Source organism: Tursiops truncatus, chromosome 9 (assembly GCF_011762595.2).
Source record: "Tursiops truncatus isolate mTurTru1 chromosome 9, mTurTru1.mat.Y, whole genome shotgun sequence".
Classification (NCBI taxonomy): domain Eukaryota; kingdom Metazoa; phylum Chordata; class Mammalia; order Artiodactyla; family Delphinidae; genus Tursiops; species Tursiops truncatus.
Genome location: NC_047042.1, coordinates 37,632,487 through 37,659,834, shown reverse-complemented (window position 1 = coordinate 37,659,834; position 27,348 = coordinate 37,632,487). Strand labels below are relative to the sequence as shown.

At 36.3% G+C, this 27,348-nt stretch overlaps 1 protein-coding gene across 1 annotated transcript in view; it reads right to left on the bottom strand.

Moving 5' to 3' along the window:
* Positions 1–20,769, bottom strand: part of AGMO (alkylglycerol monooxygenase) — a 332,983-nt gene extending 312,214 nt beyond the window's left edge. Inside the window, exons 1-3 of the mRNA XM_019931434.3 lie at positions 20,489–20,769; positions 18,149–18,279; positions 8,037–8,188 (exon numbers count right to left, since the gene is read on the bottom strand). Of these exons, the coding sequence (XP_019786993.1) occupies positions 8,037–8,188; positions 18,149–18,279; positions 20,489–20,614 (409 nt within the window). The 5' untranslated portion in view covers positions 20,615–20,769. The remainder of the gene's footprint in view (positions 1–8,036; positions 8,189–18,148; positions 18,280–20,488) is intronic.
* Positions 20,770–27,348: the final 6,579 nt, after the last annotated feature.

Here is a 27,348-nt window from a genome sequence, read left to right as displayed (position 1 = left end):
GTTTATTTTTGTTTTTATTTCCGTTACTCTAGGAGGTGGGTCAAAAAAGATCTCGCTATGGTTTATGTCAAAGAGTGTTTTTCCTGTGTTTTCCTTTTAAGAGTTTTATAGTGTCTGGTCTTATATTTAAGTCTCTAATTCATCTGGAGTCTATTTTTGTGTATGGTGTTAGGTAGTGTTCTAATTTCTTTCTTTTACATGTAGCTGTCCAGTTTTCCCAGCACCACTTATTGAAGAGGCTATCTTTTCTCCATTGTATGTTCTTGCCTCCTTTGTCATAAATTAGGTGCCCATGTGCGCGTGGGTTTATCTCTGGGCATTCTATCTCGTACCATTGATCTATATTTCTGTTTTTGTGCCAGTACCATACTCTCTTGATTACTGTAGCTCTGTGGTATAGTTTGAAGTCAGGGAGCCTGATTCCTCCAACTCCATTTTTCTTTCTCAAGATTGCTTTGGCTATTTGGGGTCTTTTGTGTTTCCCTACAAATTGTAAAATGTTTTGTTCTAGTTCAGTGATAAATGCCATTGGTAGTTTGATAGGGATTGCACTGAATCTGTAGATTGCTTTGGGTAGTATAGTCATTTTCACAATGTTGATTCTTCCAATCCAAGAACATGGTATATTTCTCCATCTGTATATGTCATCATTGATTTCTTTCATCAGTGTTTTATAGTTTTGTAAGTACAAGTCTTTTGCCTCCTTAGGCAGGTTTATTCCTAGGTATTGTATTCTTTTTGTTGCAATGGTAAATGGGAGTGTTTCTTTAATTTCTCTTTCTGATTTTTCCTTGTTGGTGTATAGGAATGCCAGAGATTTCTGTGTATTAATTTTGTAACCTGCAACCTTACCAAATTCATTGCTTAGTTGCAATAGTTTTCTGGTGGCATCTTTAGGATTTTCTATGTATAGTATCAAGTCATCGGCAAACAGTGACAGTTTTACTTCTTCTTTTCCAATTTGTACTCCTTTTATTTCTTTTTCTTCTCTGATTGCTGTGGCTAGGACTTCCAAAACTATGTTGAATATGAGTGGTGAGAGTGGACATCCTTGTCTTGTTCCTGATGTTAGTGGAAGTGCTTTTAGTTTTTCACCATTGAGTATGATGCTTGCTGTGGGTTTGTCATATACAGCCTTTATTATGTTGAGGTAGGTTCCCTCTATGCCCATTTTCTGGAGAGTTTTTATCATAAGTGGGTGTTGAATTTTGTCAAAAGCTTTTTCTGTACCTATTGAGATGATCATATGGTTTTTATTCCTTAATTTGGTAATGTGGTGTATCACACTGATTGATTTGTGTAAACTGAAGAAATCTTGCATCCCTGGGATAAATCCCACTTGATCATGGTGTATGATCCTTTTAATGTGCTGTTGGATTCCGTTTGCTAGTATTTCGTTCAGGATTTTTGTATCTATGTTCATCAGTGATATTGGTCTATAATTTTCTTTTTTTGTGATATATTTTCCTGGTTTTGGTATCAGGGTGAAGGTGGCTTCATAGAATGAATTTGTGAGTGTTTCTCCCTCTGCAATTTTTGGAAGAGTTAGAGAAGGATGGGTGTTAGCGCTTCTCTAAATGATAGAATTCGCCTCTGATGCCATCATCCTGGACTTTTGTTTGTTGGAAGATTGTTAATTATGGTTTCAATTTTATTACTTGTGATAGGCCTGCTTATATTTTCTAATTCTTCCTGGTTCAGTCTTGGAAAATTGTAACTTTCCAAGAATCTGTCCATTTCTTCGTGGTTGTCCATTTTATTGGCATATAGTTGTTTGTAGTAGTCTTATAATCTTTTGTATTTCTGCAGTGTCAGTTGTGATTGCTCCTTTTTCATTTCTAATTTTATTGATATGCGTCCTCTCCCTTTTTTTCTTGATGAAGCCGGCTAAGGGTTTATCAATTTTATTTATCTTCTCAAAGAACAAACTTTTAGTTTTATTGCTCTTTGCTATTGTTTTCTTCATTTCCATTTCATTTATTTCTGCTCTGATCTTTATTACTTCTTTCCTTCTTCTGACTTTGGGTTTTCTTTGCTCTTATTTCTCTAGTTGTTTTAGGTGTAGGGTTAGATAGTTTATTTGAGATTTTTCTTGGTTTTTGAGGTGAGATTGAATTGCTATAAACTTCCCTCTTAGAACTGTTTTTGCTGCATCCCATAGGTTTTGGATCACCGTGTTTTCATTGTTATTTGTTCCTATGTATTTTTTTATTTCTTCTTTGATTTCTTCAGTGTTCTCTTGGTTATTTAATAGTGCACTGTTTAGCCTCCATGTATTTGTGTTTTTTACAGTTTTTTTTCCTGTAATTGATTTCCAATCTCATAGCATTGTGGTCAGAAAAGATGCTTGATATGATTTCAATTTTTTTAAATTTTCCAAGCCTTGTTTTGTTACCCAAGATGTGATCTATCCTGGAGAATGTTCCATGTGCACTTGAGAAGAAAGTGTATTCTGTCACTTTTGGGTGGAATGTTCTATAAATATCAATTAGATCTATCTGGTCTATTGTGCCACTTAAAGCTTGTGTTCCCTTATTTATCTTCTGCTTGGATGATCTGTCCATTGGTGTAACTGGGGTGTTAAAGTTCCCTACTATTATTGTGTTACTGTCAATTTCTCCTTTCATGATTGTTAGCATTTCCCTTATGTATTGAGGTGCTCCTATGTTGGGTGCATAAACATTTATAATTCTTATATCTTCTTCTTGGATTGATCCTTTGATCATTATGTAGTGTCCTTCCTTATCTCTTGTAACAGTTTTTATTTTAAAGTCTATTTTATCTGATATGAGAATTGCTACTCCAGCTACCTTTTGATTTCCATTGGCATGGAATATCTTTTTTCATCCCTTCACTTTCAATCTGCATGTATCCTTAGGTCTGAAGTGGGTCTCTTGTAGACAGCATATATATGGGTCTTGTTTTTGTATCCATTCAGCCAGTCTGTGTCTTCTGGTTGGGGCATTTCATCCATTTACATTCAACATTATTATCAATATGTATGTTCCTATTACCATTTTCTTAATTGTTTGGGGTTTGGTTTTGTGGGTCTTTTTCTTCTCTTGTGTTTCCCACTTAGGGAAGTTTCTTTAGCATTTGCTGTAAAGCTGGTTTGGTGGTGCTGAATTCTCTTAGCTTTTACTTTTCTGAAAAGCTTTTGACTTTTCCATCGAATTTGAATGAGATCCTTGCTGGGTAGAGTAATCTTGATTGTAGGTTTTTCTCTCATCACTTTAAGTATATCCTGCCACTCCCTTCTGGCCTACAGAGTTTCCACTGAAAAATCAGCCTGATACCCTATGGGGATTCCTTTATATGTTATTTTTTGTTTTTCCCTTGCTGCTTTTAATATTTTTTCTTTGAATTTAATTTTTGTTTGTTTGATTAATATGTGTCTTGGTGTGTTTTTCCTAGGGTTTATCCTGTATGGGACTCTCTGTGCTTCCTAGACTTGGGTGACTATTTCTTTTCCCATGTTAGGGAAGTTTTCAACCATAATCTCTTCAAATATTTTCTCAGACCCTTTCTTTTTCTCTTCTTCTTCTGGGACCCCTATAATTCGAATGTTGGTGTGTTTAGTGTTGTCCCAGAGGTCTCTGAGACTGTATTCAATTCTTTTCAGTCTGTTTTTCTTTTTTCTGTTCCTCGGCAGTTACTTCCACCCATTTGCATTCCAGCTCACTTATTTGTTCTTCTGCCTCCATTATTCTGTTATTGATTCCTTCTAGTGTATTTTTCATTTCAGTTATTATGTTGTTCATCTCTGTTTGTTTGTTCTTTAGTTGTTCTAGATCTTTGTTAAACATTTCTTGTATTTTCTTAACCCATGCCTCCATTCTATTTCTGAGATTCTGGATCATCTTCACTATCATTACTATGAATTCTTTTTCAGGTAGATTGCCTATTTCCTTTTCATTTATTTGGTCTCATAGGTTTTCACCTTGCTCCTTCATCTGTGACATATTTTTTCGCCATCTCATTTTTTTTTTTTTAATGAATGGGATTGTGTTCCTGTCTTACTGGTTGTTTGGCCTGAGGCTTCCAACACTGGGGTTTGTAGGCTATTGGGTAGAGCTGGGTCTTGGTACTGAGGTGAGGAACACTGTGAGACCTCACTCCAATGAATATTCCCTGGGGTGTGAAGGAATATGAGTTTTTAACATAATTCCATTTGGTTTTTATATAACCACTTTGAAAAAGGTTAATCAGCATATTCAGAAGTTTGGAAATTTAAGAACTAATGCCAATGAGAAGGACAAAGTTTCTTTTGTGAATTTTAAGAATTCACTCCAAAATCATCTTTGCACTTCCCCTATCATTATTGTAGTTAATTGTTAATGTCTTTTACCCATAATAAAATGAACAACTGGTGTTCACATATGTTATTATCCAAGCTACCTCTGATGCCTAATATAGGGTTCGTATAAGATAGATGGTCATTAAACATTTGTTGAAAAAGTTAATGCATGAATGAGTAGATGCATGAATGAAAAGATTATAATCATAGAAAGAAGTCTCTAAGTTAGTTAATGATTCTTGCTGGAATTTTCACTTAGAGTATTTTCCTAGTACTTCACCATGCTTAGTCTCTTTTATTGTAGATTTTAATATTATGACACTAAATTCAGTCACAATTACACTTGTTTAATAAGTGAAAGAGGATAGATTCCAATTGATTTGGCCTTTTGTGGTCTAAAATGTCTTTGCTCGTAGATCTTATTTGCTAATGCACCATATGCCTTTAGTAACAGAAACTTTTTCAAATTCTCCTTTTGAGCAAAAATATTTGGCACAAATGAGACAAATTTGTATGGAAACACAAAAAACCCTGAACAGCCAAAACAATATTAAGAAAGAAGAACAAAGCTGGAGGTATCACACACCATGATTTCAAACTACACTACAAAGGTAAAGTCATCTAAACAGTATGGTACTGGCACAAAAAGAGATACACAGATCAATGGAAGAGAATAGAGATCCCAGAAATGAACCCACAGTTATATGGGCAATTAGTCTACAACAAAGGAGGCAAGATTATACAATGGGGAAAAGATATTCTTTTCAATAGATGGTGCTGGGAAAAATGGACAGCTATAAGCAGAAGAATCAAACTGAACTACTCTCACACACCATGCACAAAAATAAATTCCAAATGCATTAAAGACTTAAATGTAAGACCTGAAACCATAAAAAATCTAGAAAACATAGGCAATACTGTCTTTGACATCAGTCTTAGCAAAAAATGTTTTTGAATGTGTCTCCTCAGTCAAGGGAAACAAAAACAAAAATAAATAAATGGGACTACACCAAACTAAAAAGCTTTTGCACAGCAGAAGAAACTATCAACAAAATGAAAAGGCCACCAATGAATGGAAGAAGATATTTACAAATGATATATTTGATAAGGTGTTAATATCCAAAATATACAAAGAACTCAACATAGAAACTCAACATTAAAAAAAAAAAGCAACCTGATTTTAAAATTGGCAGAATATTGTAATAAACATTTTCCAGAGAAGACATATAGATGTTCAAAAGGGACATGAAAAGATGTTCAACATCAGTAATCAGTAGGAAAATGCAAATCAAAGCCACAATGAGATATCATCTCATACCAGTCAGAATGCCTATTATCAAAACTACAGCAAATAAGGAGTGTTATCTAAGATGTTAAAAAAGAGGAACCCTTGTGCACGGTTGGCGGGAACATAAATTGGTACAGCCAATATGGAAAACAACATGGAGATTCCTCAAAAAATTAAAAATAAAACTACCATACAATCCAGCAATTCCACACCTGGGTACTTATCCGAAGAAAACAAAAACAGTACTTAGAAAAGATATATGCATCCCTATGTTCATTTCAACATAATTTACAATAGCCAAGAAATGGAAGAAACTTAAACACCCATCATAGATGAATGGATAAAGAAGAGGTGGTATATATATATATATACATAATGGAATATTACTCAGCCAAAAAAAAAGAATGAAATCTTACAATTTGTGACAACATGGATGGACCAAGAGGGTATTATGCTAAGTGAAATAACTCAGACAGAGAAAGGCAAATACTGTATTATTTCACTTATATGTGAAATCTAAAAAAACAAAACAAATATAACAAAACAGAAACAGAGTTATAGATACAGAGAACAAACAGGTAGTTGTGAGGGGATGGGGGTGGTGGGGAGGAAAGAAGTAGGTGAAGGAGATTAAGAGGTACAAACTTCCAGATTCAAATAATGAGACATGGGTATGAAATGTACAGTGTGGGGAATATAGTCTATAACTATGTTATATATTTGCACAGTGAAATATCATTTTTTTCCAACTAGCTTTCCATCACAAGTCAAAAGTCTTTGAACTTATGAGTAAGCTTCATAGCCTGAAAGTGTTGAGTGTTTTTCCAGAAGGTTTTCAGATTTTTTTAATGCCTGCCTTTACTGGACTTGGTTCAAAATTTTCTAATGGGACGCATACTTTAAACAGCCTTGATTCCATGTTTTTAATATATTATTTTACTTTATTGCTATTCCCTGAGAGCACTTACAATCAACATATTTTTTAAAGTTTTATATTTGGTAATATTCTGTTGGTTCTTTGTTTCCTGTTATAATGGGCTTTCAAATATTAAGCAAATTAGCAGATTTTCCAAACACACACATCTATACAGGACAGTGTGATATTAGAAGGTTCCTGAAATTAAGTAATACAATGTAAATGCTTTCTGCATTACCCATTTGCTGCATAGAAAGTGAGGAAAATTGCCAATGGGTTTATTTTAGGGAGAAAACTACTATTTTGAAATAAAATACCAAGTTTACCACATCAATCCTATTTTATTCTTAATCATGTTCAATTTGGGAGTATCCTCTTACATTTATATATAAGGAAATGATGTAAGGAGCTGACCTATTATTTTCAAAGACAAAGGTTATCATACACAAAATAAATAACTTTTTCTAGTTTATCTGTTCACTACAAAGTTTTTAATGAATTAACACTTTTTATAGTCTCATTAAATGTACATGTTTAAAGTGCTTAACAAAATAATGCCATGTTTAAAGTTTAACTGCCTTAAGCATAACGCTGTCCATGCTACTCCTATTTCCTTCATCCTTGCTTGGGAAGGATATTTGGTCACACATACTCCTACACACATAGCTCAGTTATTCACCCTGATCTCAGAGCTCTTCTTTCCACCTCCCATCTATTTTTTATTATTATTCCAGGTTTCTTCCTCTTCCTTCCTTCCTCCCCACCCACTCAACCCAACTACCCACTGAAATCCTGAGTTCTGCTCTTCAGTAGTTTTTCCAAATTAGCACTTTCCTCCGTTTCCCTTCAGCAATATTTTGCATGCCTAATTCCTCCTTAGAGACCACTTGTTCATCCTAGCTCTACAATCATTCTCCAATTTCTGCTTATCTCACGAGAGATTTAGACAGCTCCATGCTCTTCCATTTTCCATTCCATAACAAAACATTTCTTTGGAAGGTGTGGCCAAGAATCCCCAAAAGCAAGTTCAGTGAACCAGTACCGTAAGAAGGCTTTGTAGCAGATGAGAAATTTTGCAAAGCTGTGGTCACACTAAAGTGCATTATGGCTAATGCCTAGCTGATTGCATTTTCATTTGTAAATATGGCAATACTGCCAAGAACATGAATCAGGCTTACATATGACAGCAGGTTACCTAGGATTCCATGCTGTTACAAAGCTCTTCTGAAAGACCCTTGATAATTGGGGTGTGGAGTGATGCTATAGTCAACACTTTCTAAATGGTTTTAAAAATAAATTATATACAAGGGGTGTGAAAAATGTACCTCTATAATTTCACTTTTTTTCAACAATGACTTCAGATTGTTTCCATTTAAATTACAAATGAAATTTCATTATTAATCTTTAGATGCTGTAAAATAAACTAAGTTATTCATCTAGTCACTTGTTCAATAAATATTTACTGAATACCAGCTATGTGGCAAACACAGTTCAACATAAGTTGAGTATCAAAAACGTCTTGGTTTTCAACTTACCATGAGCCATACGATGAAACCAGTAGTAACCAAAGTCAACTCCCAAGAAAGTTAAATACCAAGTCCATGGAGAATCCCAAGGCAAACTGATAAGCCTGTAGTTCTCCCAGATATAAATGTAACTGGTCAGTTCAATGCTCCTGGAAAACCAACTGGAAAGATACAATGTATAAGCAATGATTATACTATATTTTAGATGTAAAATTATGCTAAACCATTTTAGATAATATTTAAAAATTAATATGTTCATACATAAAAATAAAATCCTTTCCCCCTTTCTCTTGGCTTCTTACTGCTCTATCATACCTTTGAAGAGGCTCAATTTCCTTGGTATCAAAATGATTCACATGATGTTTCCTTTTGCATAACAGGCGTCATGGATGTCAACTATTCCCCTATTTCATGGAATTGAGGAAGTTCCCTTTATATGTCTCTTAAAAATACTTTTCATGGAAACCATATAACATAAAAATGACAAAACTATGACTTATTTTCTGTGACTGTCATTTCTAAATCTTAGTAAAGAACACAAGAAGGGTGCTTTTTAAAGGAAATGTAAAAAGTAGAAAATTATAAATAGCATATTTTTTAAAGGGACTGCAAAATGACTACTGCCTTAAAATATATTAATCCCATAAAGTTTGCCTTTAAAGTTGCTTCTGACTGACTCTATTCTCTCTTCCTGTCTAGTCCCTCCTCTCTTTCACACACACACACACACACACACACACACACACACACACACACTCTATGTTTTCTAGATATTATTCTTAAGACTACAAATTGGATTCTCATAGCATATCAGTATTTCTTACAGTAATATAAACTATGGATCTCATAATATAAGGGAATAATTTTTCCCTAGAAATAAGCAATTGTTTTTAAAACCCAGACAGCATATCTCTTACCACATATTCTACCAAGCTTCTATAAATTCTTATGTCAAGAAATTTCAAAAATATACATAATATACTTCAATTTTATAAAGAGTAGTATTTTTTCTTTTAAATCTCCTGTGATCAAATTTAGGATCAGACTCAAGATAATCATTCCTTTTATCACTTTTATAGATATGATTGAACTGACTTTTTCATTAATATTTTTCACTCATATGTAAAATGAATTATTCTACTTAATAAAGATTTATTTATAAACCATGAACAAGTGAGAAAGTTCTGAAATATTCTAACTTTAAATAAAAGTCAAAGAAGCAGCTCATTAGTTTATTGTTAAAATTCATTATTTCACTAGTATTTCCCTTTACATAGTCATCATCTATGAATTAGCATGTTACTGGTTTTGTTGGAGACCCAGATGTTTACTTTTAATCTAATGTTGACATTAGTTATGATATGACTTTAACTGTGATTTAAAAACTTTAAAATTGTCTCACATTTTGAATCCTTCAAGTTATTATTTAATCAGTAACATAAAACACTAGGCTTCTTCACAACAGCATTAATATAAGTAACTAATAGAAATGCCAAATACCTACACTTTGAAAAAGGATTACACATCATCAGATCTTAAAATTCAGTTTTCAATTTAAGATTACTCTAGGTTTGTAAATTGGTCCCCATACACGGAGGGTAAGAAGAAACTAAAGAAAGAGACAGAACACTCCAGACTGGGAAGTGGCAGTTTTAACAAACAAGGAACTTAGAGAGGAGGTTTGTCTTCTGTGGCTGCAAGACATGTAAATGTCCATACTCACACTCCAGAATGTTAAAATTTTCTAGAAAGGTCTTAACTGGGTTCAAGTCACTTATTCAGTCCAGATGGTCTCAACAACACCTTACTCTCTCAAGACTGCATCCTTCAAACAGCTGTTAGCATGGGACTGTAGATGGAACTTACATTCCATGGACAGGGGAGAGAGTAAGGGAAAGGGGAAGGGGAAGTAAAGTTCAGCTTATAGGTCAACCAGGGTCGCATCCTCTCCACGACCTCCTCCAACAATTATATGGCTGGAAAGAGCAATTTTGTCCTTAATTGTGAGTCCTTGATCCAAGGAGACTACCTACCCAGCACCCCTGTCACAACTCAGGCAATGCCCTGAATACTTCCAGAATCCCCTGTCAAGTGGCCCTGAGCCTGCTTTCAGGACTGCATGGGCCTCTTTCCTGGTCCAGGCCTCCAGAGGGTCCACCTATGCATGCGTGTAAAGTCCTCAACATGACAAGGTAGACAAAAGTGGCTTCATTGGACGCGTAGACAGAGCTGGGACGAGCAGTCTGGGGTGTGCACACACAGGTGTGTGAGGTCCCTCATGAGACAGCACAGGCCATGGGCCAGGGGCTTTCACCCTGTTCTGGAACTCTGAGGAATCCAAGAACTTGAAATTTGAAATGTGTCTTCCAATTTGTCATCCAGGTTATTTATCAGGGTAGGGGGAATAGAACGAATTTTATTTTAAAGCATGTTAGCTTAGTTGGTAATTCTTACACATCTAGACTAAGGCTTCTGAACAGTGTCATTACTGACATTTGGACAAGATAATTCTTTGTAGTAGGGGTCTGTCCTGTGAAAACTATTACCCAAATTTTGAAACCTTATAATTGCTCCTTAATACTCATTAGTAGAGGATTAACCACATAAAATTCAAGTTTTAGGGAAAAAATGGTGAATAATATCAATCTTATATGATTATAACTTATTATTACTTAATTTTTCTAAAACAGAAATTCTAAAGTTAGACACTGCTGCTATTTGGGCCAGATGATCCTTTGCTGTGGGGGCCTATCCTGTGCTTTGTAGGAGGTTTAGCAGCATCCCTGGCCTCTGCCCACTAGATGCCAGTAGCACAGCCCTCCACCCAGGTGTGACAACAAAATGTCCAAATGTCTCCCAGGGGCAAAACTGCCCCAGTTGATAACCCTAAAAAAGACTGATCTAGAAAGAAAAAATTAAAACTTAGGAAAATGCAATAGAAAGTTGAAATAATCTAGATTTTTTTATATCCGCTTTACCACATGGTGTCAAAGCAGGTCAATTCATGGATTCATTCAGTCATTCAAAAAATTCATATTAAGTGCCTGCTAGGTTCCAGGCACAGCACAAGAAAGGGAGGACACACTGGTGAAGAGGGCAAATACAGCCACCTGCCTCATCAATGTCCCACCAATTCAGTATCTCTTTTTAAAGCTGCTATCTTTCTTGTCAGTTTTCTAGTGACAACTGAAATAGGCTTTCAGATAACAAAACTTCAATAATAGAAAGAGGGTCCCTGGAAAACTTCCATGTGTAAAACAAAAAGAACCTGCCTGTAATTGAAATACTTTATTTCCTGTACAGGTGCCAGGTCTTGAGCAGACACCCAATTTATTATTCTGTCAACTTACTTATTAGGGTTGACACAAATCGAGCTGAAATATGCCTTACATACTACAGGCAAGGCTGTTTCTTTTTTTTTTTTTTTTTTCACACCTTAGCACAAAGCCAAACTTTCCTCAAGGTGAAGGGAAAGAGTGGAGAAGCTGTGGGAATTAAATTCCCGGTTCTCTATCAGCAAGATGAATATGATCCTCTTCCATCATAAATGGGAAAAAACAGCCATGGAGTGCCCACAACTAAAAACAATTCGGCAAGAGATACACCTGGGAAATGATTATCAAGCTCTGGAAAGCCCTTGATTGCAGGAAATAGCACCTATATTTTCAAAAATGTTCCCACCAGACCTTGAATCATAAGACTAACCCTCTTCCTCTTTCTCTTCCCAATTCCTTCATTCTCTCCCAGCCCCCAATCCCAGCATATGACTCTGCACTCTGGAATTCAAATGACAACTCTAACCCCTATCCTGTAGAAAGAGACGTATGTAATATGCATATATAGTGAGCTTACTTTATCATGTGGAGATGGAAATTAGGTAGCACAGGGGCTTTGAATAACCAAATGCTAGATCCGTTTTATTCATTAAGTTTGAATGCAAGACTGAGAAAATAATCTAAATATAAGGAGGCATTAGACTCCTCTAATTAACAACCTGTATGTGTAGAGACTCCCCTCCCATTTTGTCCTATATTCTTTATAAATTCCCCCCAAATAGCTATTTCTCTTGGGTCTGAAGTATATCTTCTGGCAAATGAAAGACAGTTAATTTTTCATGTGTTTTATGTAAGCTTTTCTGTCCACACTAGAAATCTGTCCTGTCAGACTGGTGGTTGCCAAGGGGGAGGGGGTTGGGGGAGGGATGGAATGGGAGATTAGGGTTAGCAGATGTGAGCTTTTATATATAGAATGGACAAACAACAAGGTCCTACTGCATAGCACAGAGAACTATATTCAATATCCTATGATAAAGGAAAAGAATATTTTTAAAAAGAATGTATGTGTGTGTGTGTGTGTGTGTGTGTGTGTGTATGTATAACTGAATCATTTTGCTGTATAGCAGTAATTAACACAACACTGTAAATCAACTACACTTCAATAAAAATAAAATCTGTCGGGCTTCCCTGGTGGCGCAGTGGTTGAGAGTCCGCCTGCCGATGCAGGGGACACGGGTTCGTGCCCCAGTCTGGGAAGATCCCACATGCCGCGCAGCGTCTGGGCCCGTGAGCCATGGCCGCTGAGCCTGCGCATCCGGAGCCTGTGCTCCGCAACGGGAGAGGCCACAACAGTGAGAGGCCCGCATACCGCAAAAAATAAAAAATATAAAATAAAATCTCTCCTGTCAATGTTTACTGACTGTAAAATCTGGTAAGATACCAAAATAGTATTCCAGTACTGATGGTGGATTTTTAAAAATATAAAGTTACCTTATAATGTTGAAATTTTTCAATAATCAATAAATGAGAATAAGTATTTGAGGATTGAGAATTACAAAGCTAATCTGTTATCAAAGTCATCTGAGTGTGAATGTTCCCATCATCAAAAGTAGAGAAAGGTAACACTGGACAGGTCGTTCACCATCTCACTATCTCTCAGCTAATTTGACATGAGAGCATTAGGCTGAATGGACCTTAAAATTATCTAGCTCTCAAAATACTCTCATGCTCTAATCATTAATCAAGCAAATGAAATTTGATGTAAGGCTCTCACTGCAAACTGTTAAAATTTCAAAGCAACTTTCAGAGTAAGTTGAATTACGTACTCAGTGTTCACAGACGTCTGCCAACTTGTACTATTTTATAACTGTCATTAGAGAAATTTGGCCAGATTATGCAAAATTGAAAAAAATAAATTAGACTTTTTATTTCTAAAAATCTTGTCATAAATTAGAAAATAAACCAATATTTAAATGAGATCATTTGAAATACCCTTACAAGTTTCACGAAGTTATAAATAAATTAATATATATATAACTATATGTTATATATATAATTATATATATATTGATTTTTCTGATAAATTGCGTTGTTTACTTCTAAATCTCTTATACCTGGCCCAGGAACTTGCACTCTCTATCTGTAAAGCTACTGCCACTTTTGCTCCATCTAGTGGAATATTGATTTTTGCTCAGTAATAACAAAATACATAACACAAGCTCTACCTTCTGCAGGCAGACATTTGTACTGCTATTTCCTACTGTGAAATGACATTTATGAAACAATCACTTAATTTAATTTCTTTTTAAAACAACCGCAAAACCATAGACTTTTGTAAACACAATGTGGTAGATCTGGAAGAAGTAAATGTGCTACATTTTTTACTTTGCAAGAAGTAAATTACTTCAAGTAATTCAATTACTCTACTGAATAAGCAAGCAAAGCCAGACTAATAAGTGCAAGGAAGCTTGCATTCATCATTTGGGAAGGATAGTCTAAGAGCTAGCTCTGAAGTCACACCATTAATAACAAAGTCTATTTATAAGGTTTCTAAGGTAAAAGTTAAGGGGACATGTAAAAGTTAAGGGGGCATTCTCTCTAGCAAAAATAACTAACAAACCAGCAGATTTTTTAGATATATTTTGTTTGCATGGGGTGTTCGTTTCATAATTTTCTAAGTTAATAAAAATATGTTAATATTCATAATAAAATACCATTATTAACATTACATAAATAAATTTATCTCTTACTTAGGACAATGAATAACTGTTGACTAAAGTCATCATCCCAAATGACAGGTACTTGTTTGTCAGAAGCCCACGTTGCCAAAAACAGTATTGCCTCTGCTACTAAAGTCTAGTGGAAAAATGCAGTACACAATTTTCCTTTATTCTCTAGTCCCACCCCAAGGAGTCAAAAGTATCTCAAAGAAGTTTAATATCCTCCTCTTTAATTTTTTTTTTTTTTTTTTTTTTTTTTTTTTTTATGAATTGAAACTTTCTTGTCAGGAGTGGAAAATTCCATGGCAGTCATGGCCAGTAAAACTGTAGATACCTTTGGTCTAACACTGCAGACCTAGTTCCACAGTAAAAATTGGCAGGGACCCATGTGTATTAAAAGTAGAGTGTCCCCAACTCATTTGAAAATTTACCTACTTAAATTATCCCTCTAACCTATTGCAATTTGATTTATAATCTGCTGTTTCAACAGAATAAATGAACCCATTAAAAACAAACATACTGTAGATATTTATATCAGGAATAAAATTTCTCTGGGGAGGATGCAATTTATGAAAGCAGAAATATTGGAAGGAAGTAACAAATTGAAGTCCCGATTTTCTAATGAAGGATTGGAAACTGAGCTCTGCTTCAACAAGCAAGAAAAAAAAAGACGTAATTATTTTTCACTCATTAGCATTTCAGTCAGTAGCAGAATATTTCAGAAGTTTCAGATAGATTTTTAAAAATTGATTTAGTCAATATTTTGTTTAGTTTAACTTTTTATAGTGACAAATGCAAGTAACTGATAGAAAGGCAGATTATCTGCATATGATACAATGCATTTAACTACAATAAATACACATATCTCTCTATAATTTCAGGACTACATTCTGACTAGGAAGTCTGCCTACTGGATTCCAGAAGAGCAAAACAGATGCAGGCCTGCCCAGAATCTGGTTCTTAGGACAGATGGACTTTTATTACATATCATGGTCTGTCCGACAGGCTTGTAAACAAGGTACAATCTTGTCTATGATGAATATTTTCCTTACATAAAGATTTGAAAAGATACACATATATCTTTTCCATCAATATGGTAAGTATGCTACCAATCTTCAAGGTACTTTGACTTTTATGTAATAACGAAATTGAGATCCTCAAATAAACATTGTTTTTCCTCAAAGTCTGCACACAGCATTTCCATTACATGAATGGCAAAGTGGAAAAACATGTTCATGGCTGCACTTTGATTTCCCCAACTTCTTTTTGCAGAGGCCACATGCCTATTTCAAATTATTATCCAAAGTATAATTCCTCACAAAGGGATTAACAAATGGTATACTACCATTTTTCTTGCAATCATGTATTTTAAGGACGTGGCAAGCCCCTGTTGTTGGTATAGAAAGTGAAATTAGTCCCTCGGAGAGGGTATGATCAATGCCGTGTTAATCTAACCTTCAGCTGTTAACGATTTGCAGGAGGATTCCCCTTGATGCTGTGGCTTCAACTGAAATATTGTTCTAAGAGTTTCTGTCAAATCCCCCTTCTCGTCTTGTGCTGAAAGGGGATTGAGGGGCGTGCATCCTGAGGATCAGCTTTCTCTGCTTATATCTATGAATTTTTTTAATAGCAACAAAGTAAATGAAAATATTTTAAAATTTTATTTTCAAATAATTAGCTTTGCTGAGATCTTTCACATAAGACTATGAAAGATAAAATTCTTTATAAAACTTACAAAGTTATCCACATTTCATAATTTAGGATTGTGAACAAAAAAGAAGCAAGATGCTGTTCTCATTCAAAATACAACTATAGAAAAATATGCTCCAAATTCAAGTTCACAACCTTTTTCCTTTCTTTCAAAGGGCACCAGAGTTCACAGCTTGTGTTAGCTTAAGGAGTGTTATGAGTAGTGGGATGTGAAGAAAAAGAACTGCAGGCTTATCCCTGAAGGACTGGTTTGTTTTGTTTTCTCTCTCTCTCTCTCTCTCTCTCTCTCTCTCTTTCTCTCTCCCCCCCCCATTTTCCTTATATTTGGGGGTTTCATTTTTAGCAGAAATATCTATTTACTCTTTGGGTCTCCTGTTAGAACTCTGTACCTTTTTTTTTTTCTTTTAATCACAGTGTTGAACAGAAATAGAGTACTGAGGATACAGTTTATATTTCTAGTTGTTACAATATTATAAGAGAAGAATCTAATCTCACTGTGACCAAAGTCAAACTTAAAAAAGTAAAAGAAATGCTGAAGCATTCATTCAACTTGATGTCTCCCTGAGTTCTTAATAAATTCATTCCAGCTCAACAAAATATGTGATTCATAATTGTACCTGCAGGGCACTTCTCAGTTATCAAGTTATTTTGACGGTTCATCAACCGTCCAATTTCCATAAACCTATACACTTAACTTTCTCAGAGTGAATTATTGTAACCAACTGGGTATTTTTCAATACCCAAATATACATGTCCCTTGAGTATGTTGAATGTATTTCTTGTTCAGTTCTATTCAAGGGAGACATGAAATAGAGGAAATTATGGGTAGTTGTAAACTCTTAATTAGAGTATTCTGGAAATTAACTGAGAATAATTTGAGATATTATTCTCTGATTCTGACAGGAATGTGCAACCATATGAGTAGTTTTTTAGAGACTCTTTTATGATGACTATTACTATTATTATTTTATAACTATTATCCTACCTTTTTCATAGTAACATTTATGAAAAATATTTTACATTTAGGTTTTAAACAATTTTATGCAAGTATATGAAATTATTTTACCTTTCCTCAGATATCATTAAGTTTTCATTTTATTTTTAAAAAATCCACCTTGGTTTCCCACTGGGCGGTTCATACAAACATTCCAAAGCAATGAGCACTGGTTAGAAGTAAAGCTCTTAAAACAGTAAAAGAAGAAATGGGTGGGAAGCAGGAATGAGAACATTCTTCAGCAACGCAAAGCACAGACTTCTAAGGGAATCTTCCCTCACCCTCTGCTCTTTGGAAAACTCTCATATACTGAAGAGCCTTCCATTCATTGGTATCTCCTCTAAACACATTACAATTTACTTTCTAAACAGTAGTAGGTCATTTATTGTTTACTGTTTTTTGGTCCCTTCATCCTCAGACTTCACCATCAACATAACACTACAGGAATGTTAGGTGTTTTTATTTTAAAAAATCGACCATGTATCAGACAACATTCCAGGCATAGGAGTTAAAACTAAAAGAACACCTCTGTTTCTCAAGTTGCATGCAAGCCTGCAGGAAGGGCTGGGAGGCAAACAGGTGAGTTTAATATCATGTGACAATTCTATTATGGGGTAAGCACAATACTCCACAGCGAATAGAGCCCATAGTAAAGTGGTGCCTAAAATAGGGTTGGAAAACAGGCAAGATTTGCTGAAGAGTATGACTCTTTAAGAGAAGTCTATGCTTGTGAGACTTAAGAAATGAATGGGAGTTGGCCACTCGGATGACCACGTGAGACATCTGGGTAATGGCAAGTAGCAGAGTATGGAGGGAACAACTACTGCAAAGGGGGAAGAAGAAAGAAGGGACCAGAAGCAAAGCTGGATAAACAAAGGCCTCCATAGATCAGGCAAGAAATATTCCTCAGGCTATAAGGAACCTATGAAGAGTTTCCACCAGATTCACATTATGGAAATGTCTGGCTGTAGATGAAGTAGGACTAGAGACAATGATACCACTTAAGAGACCACTGTAGTAATCCAGAGCTTTGTATGACTTTGAGTAGGGAGTGTCTGCACCCCAGATTGCTACAGCATGTGAATTTACCTGAGGCCAAATTAATTTTCCAGTAGATAACTAGAACATCACTCAGGCCTGGGACTAGCGTAATACAAGTAAAGCACTTGTCTTGGGCACAAAATTTAAGAAGGCACCAATAAATTCAGTAATTAAGATAAATAATATTTACAGCAATATTTTTAATAACAAATGTAAAAAATCCATGATGAACGAAACATCAAAAAGTTAAATAAGGACAGTAACTGAGTTCTTTGGGGATGTATGTGAAAATAGACCAATTCCCCATACAACGGGTTTCTTTTCCATCTTACTTGGAGAATTTCAGTTTATTCACTCAGTGTTGCTAACCAGCTAACTCACCTCGGAAGCCGAGACACAACACCGGCTGATATGGATGTTAAGGCATCGTCCAAAGGACCTGATGGCTTCCCTTTGCGAATCCAGCTGACAACCAGTTCAAGCAGCATCAAGGAAATGAAATATGGAGTTGCCTGGAAAGGAAATTGCAGAAAAGAGATGCTATTGTGCTCGGTATGAAATTCTTCCAAGTTTCCTGATTAGTCATTCCCAAAGTGGGAGGCCCAGAGTGATAGTTCATAGCAGAAAAGGTATATACCTATCCTAGAGGATCATTTCCTCCCAACAGGCAAAGAAATCTGATTATTTCAGACAGGCACTAAACAGATGCTCAAATTCTATCATCCAGTTTGGACATGAAATATAACTATAGATGTAACGACGATAATTCTGCCAAGAAAATAAAAAGATTAGGCAGGATGTGTTTCAAGTTAGATCTAAAAAAATACATTTGAAAAGAAGTGCAATAATCAGAAGTCTATTATCTACATGCCTAAGGCCCACTTTAAAAGGCTTTCCTTAAGGATGCACATGATTCTAGTTTTTCATATTAGAATTACAGGAATCACAAAATTGAAACTGTAAGAACAAAATATTTGCTTCTGAGTATTTCAGAGAATGAGGTCATTTTAAATGCTTGTTTTAGGCATCAAGTTTTATTCATACAGTATTTTTTTTATATCACAGAAAAAAATTCTTGTCATCCACAATTGATGACAAATATTGGACTAGGTTTGGTATCATAATATTAAAAAAATGATTTATGAAGATGCAAGTACCACATTTTTTTCTTTAAAAAATCAGAAAGAAGGAGTGATATCAAATCCTGAAAAAGTTATAGGTTTCACTCATTTGGAAGCTGATCATGAGTACTGAAGTTTTCTAAACTGAACTCCCAAGAACATATTCTCTGATGTCATTTTCTTTTCTATTTCTGATCTCAACTAGTAAGTGTTGTAAGAACAACTTTGACAGGGTGGGGAACTTAAACATTCAAGTTCTAATTCTGGATATTTCCACTTCCAATCATAGGCAGGAACCGGAAGTGCAACATGCCTCTGAACACCTGAGTTTCAAAGAAAACTTGGTTTAAGCTGAGACTTGGGAAGTCAGGGTTGAACTCAGTCAGCTGTGTATTCATTCTGCAGAACTATGCTGCTAAAATAAAGAGCAAATCGTTCCTGGAAGGTGGTAGACAAATTTTCCCTTTAGAAACACAACTGTTACAAAGTTTAGTGATGTCACATAACCACTAGCTACTGAGCTTCTAACAGCTAAATTTGTAAGGCCACTGCGTCCAGGAAAACTTTTTTAAAGTTTTATCATAGTCTGGAGTAACATATCGGAGAAGACAAGTTTAATAGGAGAAGATGGTCAGGCATACTGCATGGAGGTTCAATTCAAGTGGAAATTCTACTTTTGCCCCATGCTTTTTTTTTTTTTTTTTTTTTGCGGTATGCGAGCCTCTCACTGTTGTGGCCTCTCCCGTTGCGGAGCACAGGCTCCGGACGTGCAGGCTCAGTGGCCATGGCTCACGGGCCCAGCCGCTCCGCGGCACGTGGGATCTTCCAGGACCGGGGCACGAACCCGTGTCCCCTGCATCGGCAGGCGGAATCTCAACCACTGCGCCACCAGGGAAGCCCGCCCCATGCTTTTTTGAAACTATTATTTTTTATTAGAATTATTTGAAGAATGGACATGAACGAAACCCTAAAATGTGTTTAACTTACTTCTTATTAAGAGAAAAGCAAGAGTAGCCTCTTCCCGGAGAGTCTCACCCGTTTTTGTTTTTTTAACATCTTTATTGGAGTGTAATTGCTTTACAATGCTGTGTTAGTTTCTGCTGTATAACAAAGTGAATCAGCTGTACATATACATATATCCCCACATGCCCTCCCTCTGCATCTCCCTTCCACCCTCCCTATCCCACCCCTCCAGGTGGTCACAAAGCACCGAGCTGATCTCCTTGCGCTATGCGGCTGCTTCCCACTAGCTATCTGTTTTACATTTGGTAGTGTATGTATGTCCATGCCACTCTCTCACTTCGTCCCAGTTTACACTTCCCCCTCCCCGTGTCCTCAAGTCCATTCTCTACATCTGCATCTTTATTCTTGTCCTGCCCCTAGGTTCTTCAGAACCTTTCTTTTTTTTTTTCAGATTCCATATATATGTGTTAGCATACGGTATTTGTTTTTCTCTCTGACTTACTTCACTCTGTATGACAGACTCCAGGTCCGTCCACCTCCCTGAGAAAACCATAATTCAAACAGAGTCATGTACCACAATGTTCAGTGAAGCTCTGTTTACGATAGCCAGGACACAGAAGCAACCTAAGAGTCTCACCTTTTGAACATAATCAGGCACCTCTTCCAGGGTTTCAAATGACGTTTCATTGGGTTTCATCACGTAAAACATCATGCGAATTCCCTGGGAAACCGAAACATCCTGTTGGGCTTCTGGGTTCTTCATCTCTGCCCTTGTCTGACTCCCAGCTGGAGAGTATTTGTGATTCTGTGGTTGAAGCCAGAGGCTGAACAAAGAGGACGAGATGTGCTGCACAGATCAAGCCCTTTGTCAGAGAACAGCTAAAAACAAAGCGCCACAGAGCACAGCCAACAGCAGATTCTGTGTGGAGAGACAGGAAAATACAAGGATCAATCAGGAACGAGTTCAGAGTTCAGGGACGCTGTCCCAGAAACAGTGCACTTGGGGAGGGGGAGGGGAGGAAGGGCTGCTGCCCAAATCAAGGATAAACAGTGGAGTCTGGCAGCAGGTGGAATAATTTATCATTAAAAAAGAAAAAAGACAAACAAACAAAACCACATGATACCTCCTTGGAAAGGAGAAGAAAAAAAGTGATAGCAGGTGAAAGTTCGCTCTGAAAAAGTGGGTAGAAATTCAAAACTCGAATCACATGAGGAAAATACATTTTTTTCTCTCCCTTTTGAAATTCACATTGTGTTCAGGTTTGTAGTCTCCCCAAAGAGTCACATTTCCTGAAAAGCCAAGGTGTTCTAATCTCACTTAATAAGACTAAGCTCAAAAGTCAATAAGCACTGAATATATCTTACTGGTGACTGCCTATATATTTCTGGATGTGTATCATGTTAATGTCTGAATGTCTGAAAACCAATTTAGGGGCATGTAGCTTCTTGCATGATTTGCATTGTTTAATGGATCTCAACTATTCACATCTGTATTCTTCTTAGCACTAACGGGGACTCTGAAGAAGCTGTTAAGATGCTGCTGAGAGACCTTTTCTGTTTTCCAGGAGGAGTATACGTTGACTGTGCCTCTTAGGTAGAGCAGAAGGCCCTTAACTGGTTGCATCACCAGTGCGTAAGCAGAGCTTTCCTGATTAGCCCTCCACCTAGAAAAGCTGTGGTCATGCTTTGGCTACCACCTCATCTTTTAAAAATGTTTATGTAGATTTAATTAGATTATTAATACATGATTGTTTTAGGAGAAATAAGTAGACACTATAGATAAGCAACAAATAACTTACTACCCAGAGACACTACTAACATTTTGATATATGTATAATCAGTTCCGCTGTCATATGACATACTTGTTGCTAAAAAATCACTGCACTATGCAAGTTTGTGCAATAAAAACCATGGAGCTAATGAGAAAAATGGGATTAGAGTGCAATACTCAAAAATGTCTTAATGGTCCACAAGGAGAAAAAAATAGGAACCTAATAAAAATGGTAGCACACTTTTACACATGCATGTGTCGACTTGGGAAAAAATGCACAACGTGAGAGTTGCAAGTTAAGTTTTATCTGGGGCAAAATGAGGACTAGAGCCCGGGAGACAGCACTTCAGATAGCTCTGAAAAACTGCTCCAAAGAGGTAAGGGGGAAGGTCAGTATACATGTGATTTCAGCAAAGGGGTGTACATGCAATCAAGCACATGTTTTTTGTAGAAGGTTTCTGCTGGTCTCGTGATGGTTACTGCTAGTCATGAGGAACAGAAGTTGCCATACAGGATTTTAGTGCTTTTCTAGATATGAGGAGATACAAGAATTGGGCTCATAAAATCGGCTCCTGAAAATATCTAACTATCTGAAGACCTGTTCTGCCAGTTTTTCCCAGAGCACAGAGTGCCTCATTTCTGCTCTCCACCCTGAGCTCCTTTCAGGGGGTGTTGAAAGTCAGCAGCTGCAGCAGCACATGATTTAATCCTTGCAGAGGCAGATGGCAAGTGCCCATGGCAAGTGCCAATTCGTAGTTGACACATGTTATGCGGTGAAGAAATGCATAAATACTACAATAAGTATGGTATTTCATCTTGAAAAAGACCTGACCTGACGTTTGTTCATGGAAGCGGGCCTTGGAAGAGTTGCAGATTGTGAGTTACTGCTGAGTATGGGAGGAGGCTTATCTGAAATCATACAGAAAGTTGTAAAACCAGAGGTCAGGATACCATAGTTCATAACACACAGGTAGACTGGGGACACTGGTAGATGTTTAAGGTGCGTGCAGATTCCTGCATTTTGTGTCTTCCTAAGCCTTTCTGTTCAGTTGGGCGCTACCTTTAGCATTCATCTGGAATTTATCCCTGACAAAATCACATACAAACATAGATGGCACTCTCAAATTATTCTGTAATATATTAATCCTGTTGAAACAAATTTGTACTTTCAAAATATTGCAGAACTGACTGTACTTTCAGGGGATTCCCATTATAAATGAATACATATGGACATACATATTTAATGAAAGTGATCGTATTAGACACAATATTTTATTACCTGCTTTAAAAATTCTTTGAAATTACGAATATTATGCGTCATAGGAGAAAAAAAATCCAAACGTAGAGGTATATAAAGTAAAAAGTAGGAGCACACCTTCCCCTCAAAAAATACATACACACCTACCTTCAACTTCTCACTAACAACTTATCCTGGAGGGTATTTTGTCATAACTGTTTTTCCCTACAAATGTTAATTGTTGTCATCATTATTATTATCATCATTTAACATTTAAACACACACACATTGATTTTTTTAAACTGACCATATTAAATAAAGATATAGCAACTTTCCTTCTTGAAGTCAACAACTTATCAGGAAAATTCTTCCACTCCGTATATGGTGATACAGCATTTTTTTTTTTTACTGGCTGCACTGCTGTGTGTGTGCTCCAAGCAGGCAAACAAAATTATTTAAAGTATTTAAAGTAGAGAACTTTAATGCAAAGAATTAATTACAGAGATGATGAAAGAAGTGAAAAGCCAAATGGGAATAAAGAGGCAATCTAAAGGTTAATATCAATAGGAAGCCACTAGCATCCTTAAACTATAGATGGAAAAAGAGGTTATGTGAGTAGAGCTTGGGGGCTGTGGTCACCCAGGGAAAGTTAGAACCATGATGGGCCTGTCAAGGAAGAGCACAGAGGGGATGAAAAAAGTACTTCCTGCCAACCAATCTCCCAGCAGTACTTCCCCTTGGCCTAAAGGAGTCCAAAGCCAGGTGAGGGAGGATCCTAGGAAAGGAAGTCTGCAGGGGGCAGCCCCTGGAGAACACAGCAGGGAAGGAGAAGGTGAGGACTGGATCTAAAGAAAAAGTCAACCAAGGGCCAGCACACCATCATAACTTACTTAACTGTTTCTCCATTGTTGTGCAATTAAGTGTAGTCTTGCAGTTGGGCTAATAAGTTTAATGCAGCAACGAACATCACAGTATAAATATCTTGTACACTTGTGCACATTTTCAAATTAGATTTCTAGCAGTGGAATTACATTGTTGAAGGTTTTATAAAATTTATATTTTGATAGTCATGCCAACTTCACCTCCAAAATTGCATTTCTCTCTTGCTAACATTGGCTACTATCAATCTTTTACAGTTTTTAGCCAATTGATTGGTGAAAAATGACATCTTGTTTTAATTTGCATTTCCCCAGTGACTTTGAAAATCTTCTCAATACATTTATTAGCCATTTGTTTTTCTTTGTGTGTGATTTACTTTTTAATACATGTTGCACATGATTTTATTATATTGTCTCTTTGTATTGATTTATGGGCTATTTCTATTCTATATATGTATATATTTCTCTCATCTATGTGGTAAATGTTCTCTCATTTTTTATTTTATTTTAACTTTGCTATAAATATGTTGTCATACAGCGATTGTAACTGTGTGTGTGCTATTATCTTTTATTTTATTACTTCTGACTTTGGGTCTTGCTTATAAATGTTTTTTTCACCAGAATTCTGTAAAAACGATGTCTTATATTTTCTTCTAGAATGCTTTCTTCTAGGATTTTTAGGCATCATTCCTTTCATCAACTGGAATTTAGTTTTGTAAATGTTATGAAGTCATTATTGCATGTTATATCTTCCCTAACTCCCTTTGATAGATCACAGTTCTTCCCGTACCATTAGTTAGAGTCAATACTTTTCACACTAGCCTTCTACTTAACTGGACTGTTTCCAGGCTCTCCACTCAGGTCCACTGATGTATGTGTCTATTCTTGTGCTGGTACCATGCTGTCTTAATTACTGTATTATCGTAATAAGTTCTGGTAACTTGTAGAACAATTGCTCATTTATGAATATTGTTTTTCAGAAATTGTACACTTTTTTTCACATTTGCTCCCATGAATCTATTAAGACTAAACTTGAAGGAATTCTATTGGTATTTTACTGGAACTTCACTAAATTCATGATTGATTTGGAAGCATTGACATCACAGGCATTCAGTAAACTTATCTGGAACAAATGAATCTATATACTACAATCATTTAAACTTAACTCTGTATTTAAATGATGCTAATGCTCACTACCAATCCTTGTATTCCTTATTCTCTCCATTCCTTTTTTTTGTACTGGCTTAGATTACAAGTTTTCTTTCTTTTTTCCAGAAGTTTACATATATGATCGCATGTTATACAATAATATTTTCTTACCTATATATGTGAGGAGTAACTTAGCTAAATATAAATCTCTAGGTCAAAAATTTGTCCCGCCACAAAAAAAATTCAACAGAGACAAACACTTTCACTGGAAATCTGTCAGGTGAAGCCAAGGTATGTAGAACAGAGGATGTTAAGCCTTTACCTGAACTAGAAAGAGGAAGCCCAAGAATAGTTCCAGGTGCCTTTCTGCCCAAATATCGCAGTCAGAACTTCCTAGTCAATGGGGAACAGTTGGCAGTCCCTTCTTTAATCCAGTTAAAGTGGAAATGCTTGGGAAGAGCCTGATATGAGTAACAAGCATCTCATGAGAATGCAAGACACGAAAACCTGCTACTCTTAGTGCCACATTTGCAAATAACTCAGCACAAAAAGCCATCAGAAACTTTTTGTAAAGAAAAATCACTTAAAAAACTGATTGGGAACCTCTAGTGATATTGATAACTATCCATTCCTATTGATATTAGGAACCTCTAGTGATATTGATAACAAAGAGAAATCACAGTAATTTAAACAGGGAAACTATAAAGAATTGTCAGCTGTAATTGGGAATTGGAATAATGACAAAGTGACCAATAAAAGTTAAGGAAACTAGGAAGAGCATAGAAATAGCAGACGAAAGGGGCAGGCAGTACCTCTAGGGCTGGACTAAGGAACTTGCCAGAAATTGTATTGGAGGAGGACAAGAATGCTGGTTGACCTACTAGCTTTGACTCAACTGGAGGCACTCAGAGGCTCCTCACCTCCTCCCCTGTCCTTGGAATACATAAACCTTCTGCCCACCCTTCCCACAGCTGGAGCCATTTTCAAGGACACAGTCTTGAGAGAGCAATGTGTTGTTGAAACGTCTGGACTGACTAGTGACTGAACCAGTCAAGACGTCATATAAACTTTTAAGATTCTGGCAGATGGGTGCAGAGATCTACTTGTTCTGTGGCTGCTGCAGACAAGCCTTGTATGTAAGTTTTCTTGCCTGTTAAACCTGCCACCTCCCAATCTGGAGTGGCCTCTTTCTTTGGTCTCCCCTTGCCCTCCGTGTATGGGGGACAGTTTCAGATTTCACCTGGGAAGTTTCCAAGGATTCAAACCAACAAATCTGCCCTCTAGGATGACTAAGAAAGCTCTTTACCACGGGTATCTCACCAAGGCGCTTCCCTAGGAAACCACCTGAGGGGGTAAAGGCTCTGGCTTCCAAGCATTGCAGGAACTGGGCACTGGAGAATCCCGATGCTGCACAGTGCTGTGTGGTACTGCCAAGTGAGCACAAGAAACCAGAGAGGAAAACCTCTTCCTTCAACAATGACTGTGCAGGGCCCACTCCTGGCAAAGCCTAACGTTATGTCAGCTAGCACACGACCAATATTTAAGGGCTCAGATCCATTTTTGCAGATCAGGCAATGAAGTATGAACTTGGATATGAGAAGCAATACCTTATAACTAACACTAAACATAACACTCTTTAGTAATTATAAAAAATCTTCCTCATCATAGCCTCTTATGCATGTGACACAGTTTCAATGTTCATGAAATTATAAATCACGTAAAAACAATTTTTTAAGATGTGTTCATTGTAAGAGAAGGGGAGGGGGAGAGTTTCTATGTAGAGCTCTGCATTTTCTTTCAGTATTTAACATTTCAGATTAATATGAAGTCTGAGTTCAACTTGACTTTTTTTCTTCCCTAGGTTAGCCATTTCTGTCTCTTGGATGTTCACAGAATACTTTTATGCCCTTGAAATTAAATCATTTTGGTGTGTTGTTTCTTTGATAGGAATATTTTAAAGAGGTAAACCTTCTTAAACCTCTGATTCTAATCTTCCTTTCCTTTAAGGAAATTTTCTCTAATTGTATTTTTGGCTATTATTTCTATTCCATTTTTTTATACTTATTCACAAATATGATTTATCTGTTTAGCAGATCACATTTGTCTTTCACATACATATATTGTCTCTGACCACTTTCATCTTTCATTTTCTAATGTGCTCTGATTTGCTCAAGGTTATGCTTTAGGTGTATTTTTCTTCACTGTTTCTTTTTTCCTTCTGGTTCTACTTTAAATTCTACAGTAGCATTATTTGTTTTCTTAAATCCTTTCCTTAACTCTCTTAGTATTTCTATTATGTCTATTTCTTATCATATAATCTCTTTTTTCTTCAGATTTATTTCCTATTTAACTTCTTCCTGTGCATAAAACAGTGCTGCCTAAAATTCTTCTTAATTACCTGGGGATGGTAATACTCAGGATACTCAAAAGAATGCCCTTCATCTACTTTTGGCAATCTCTTT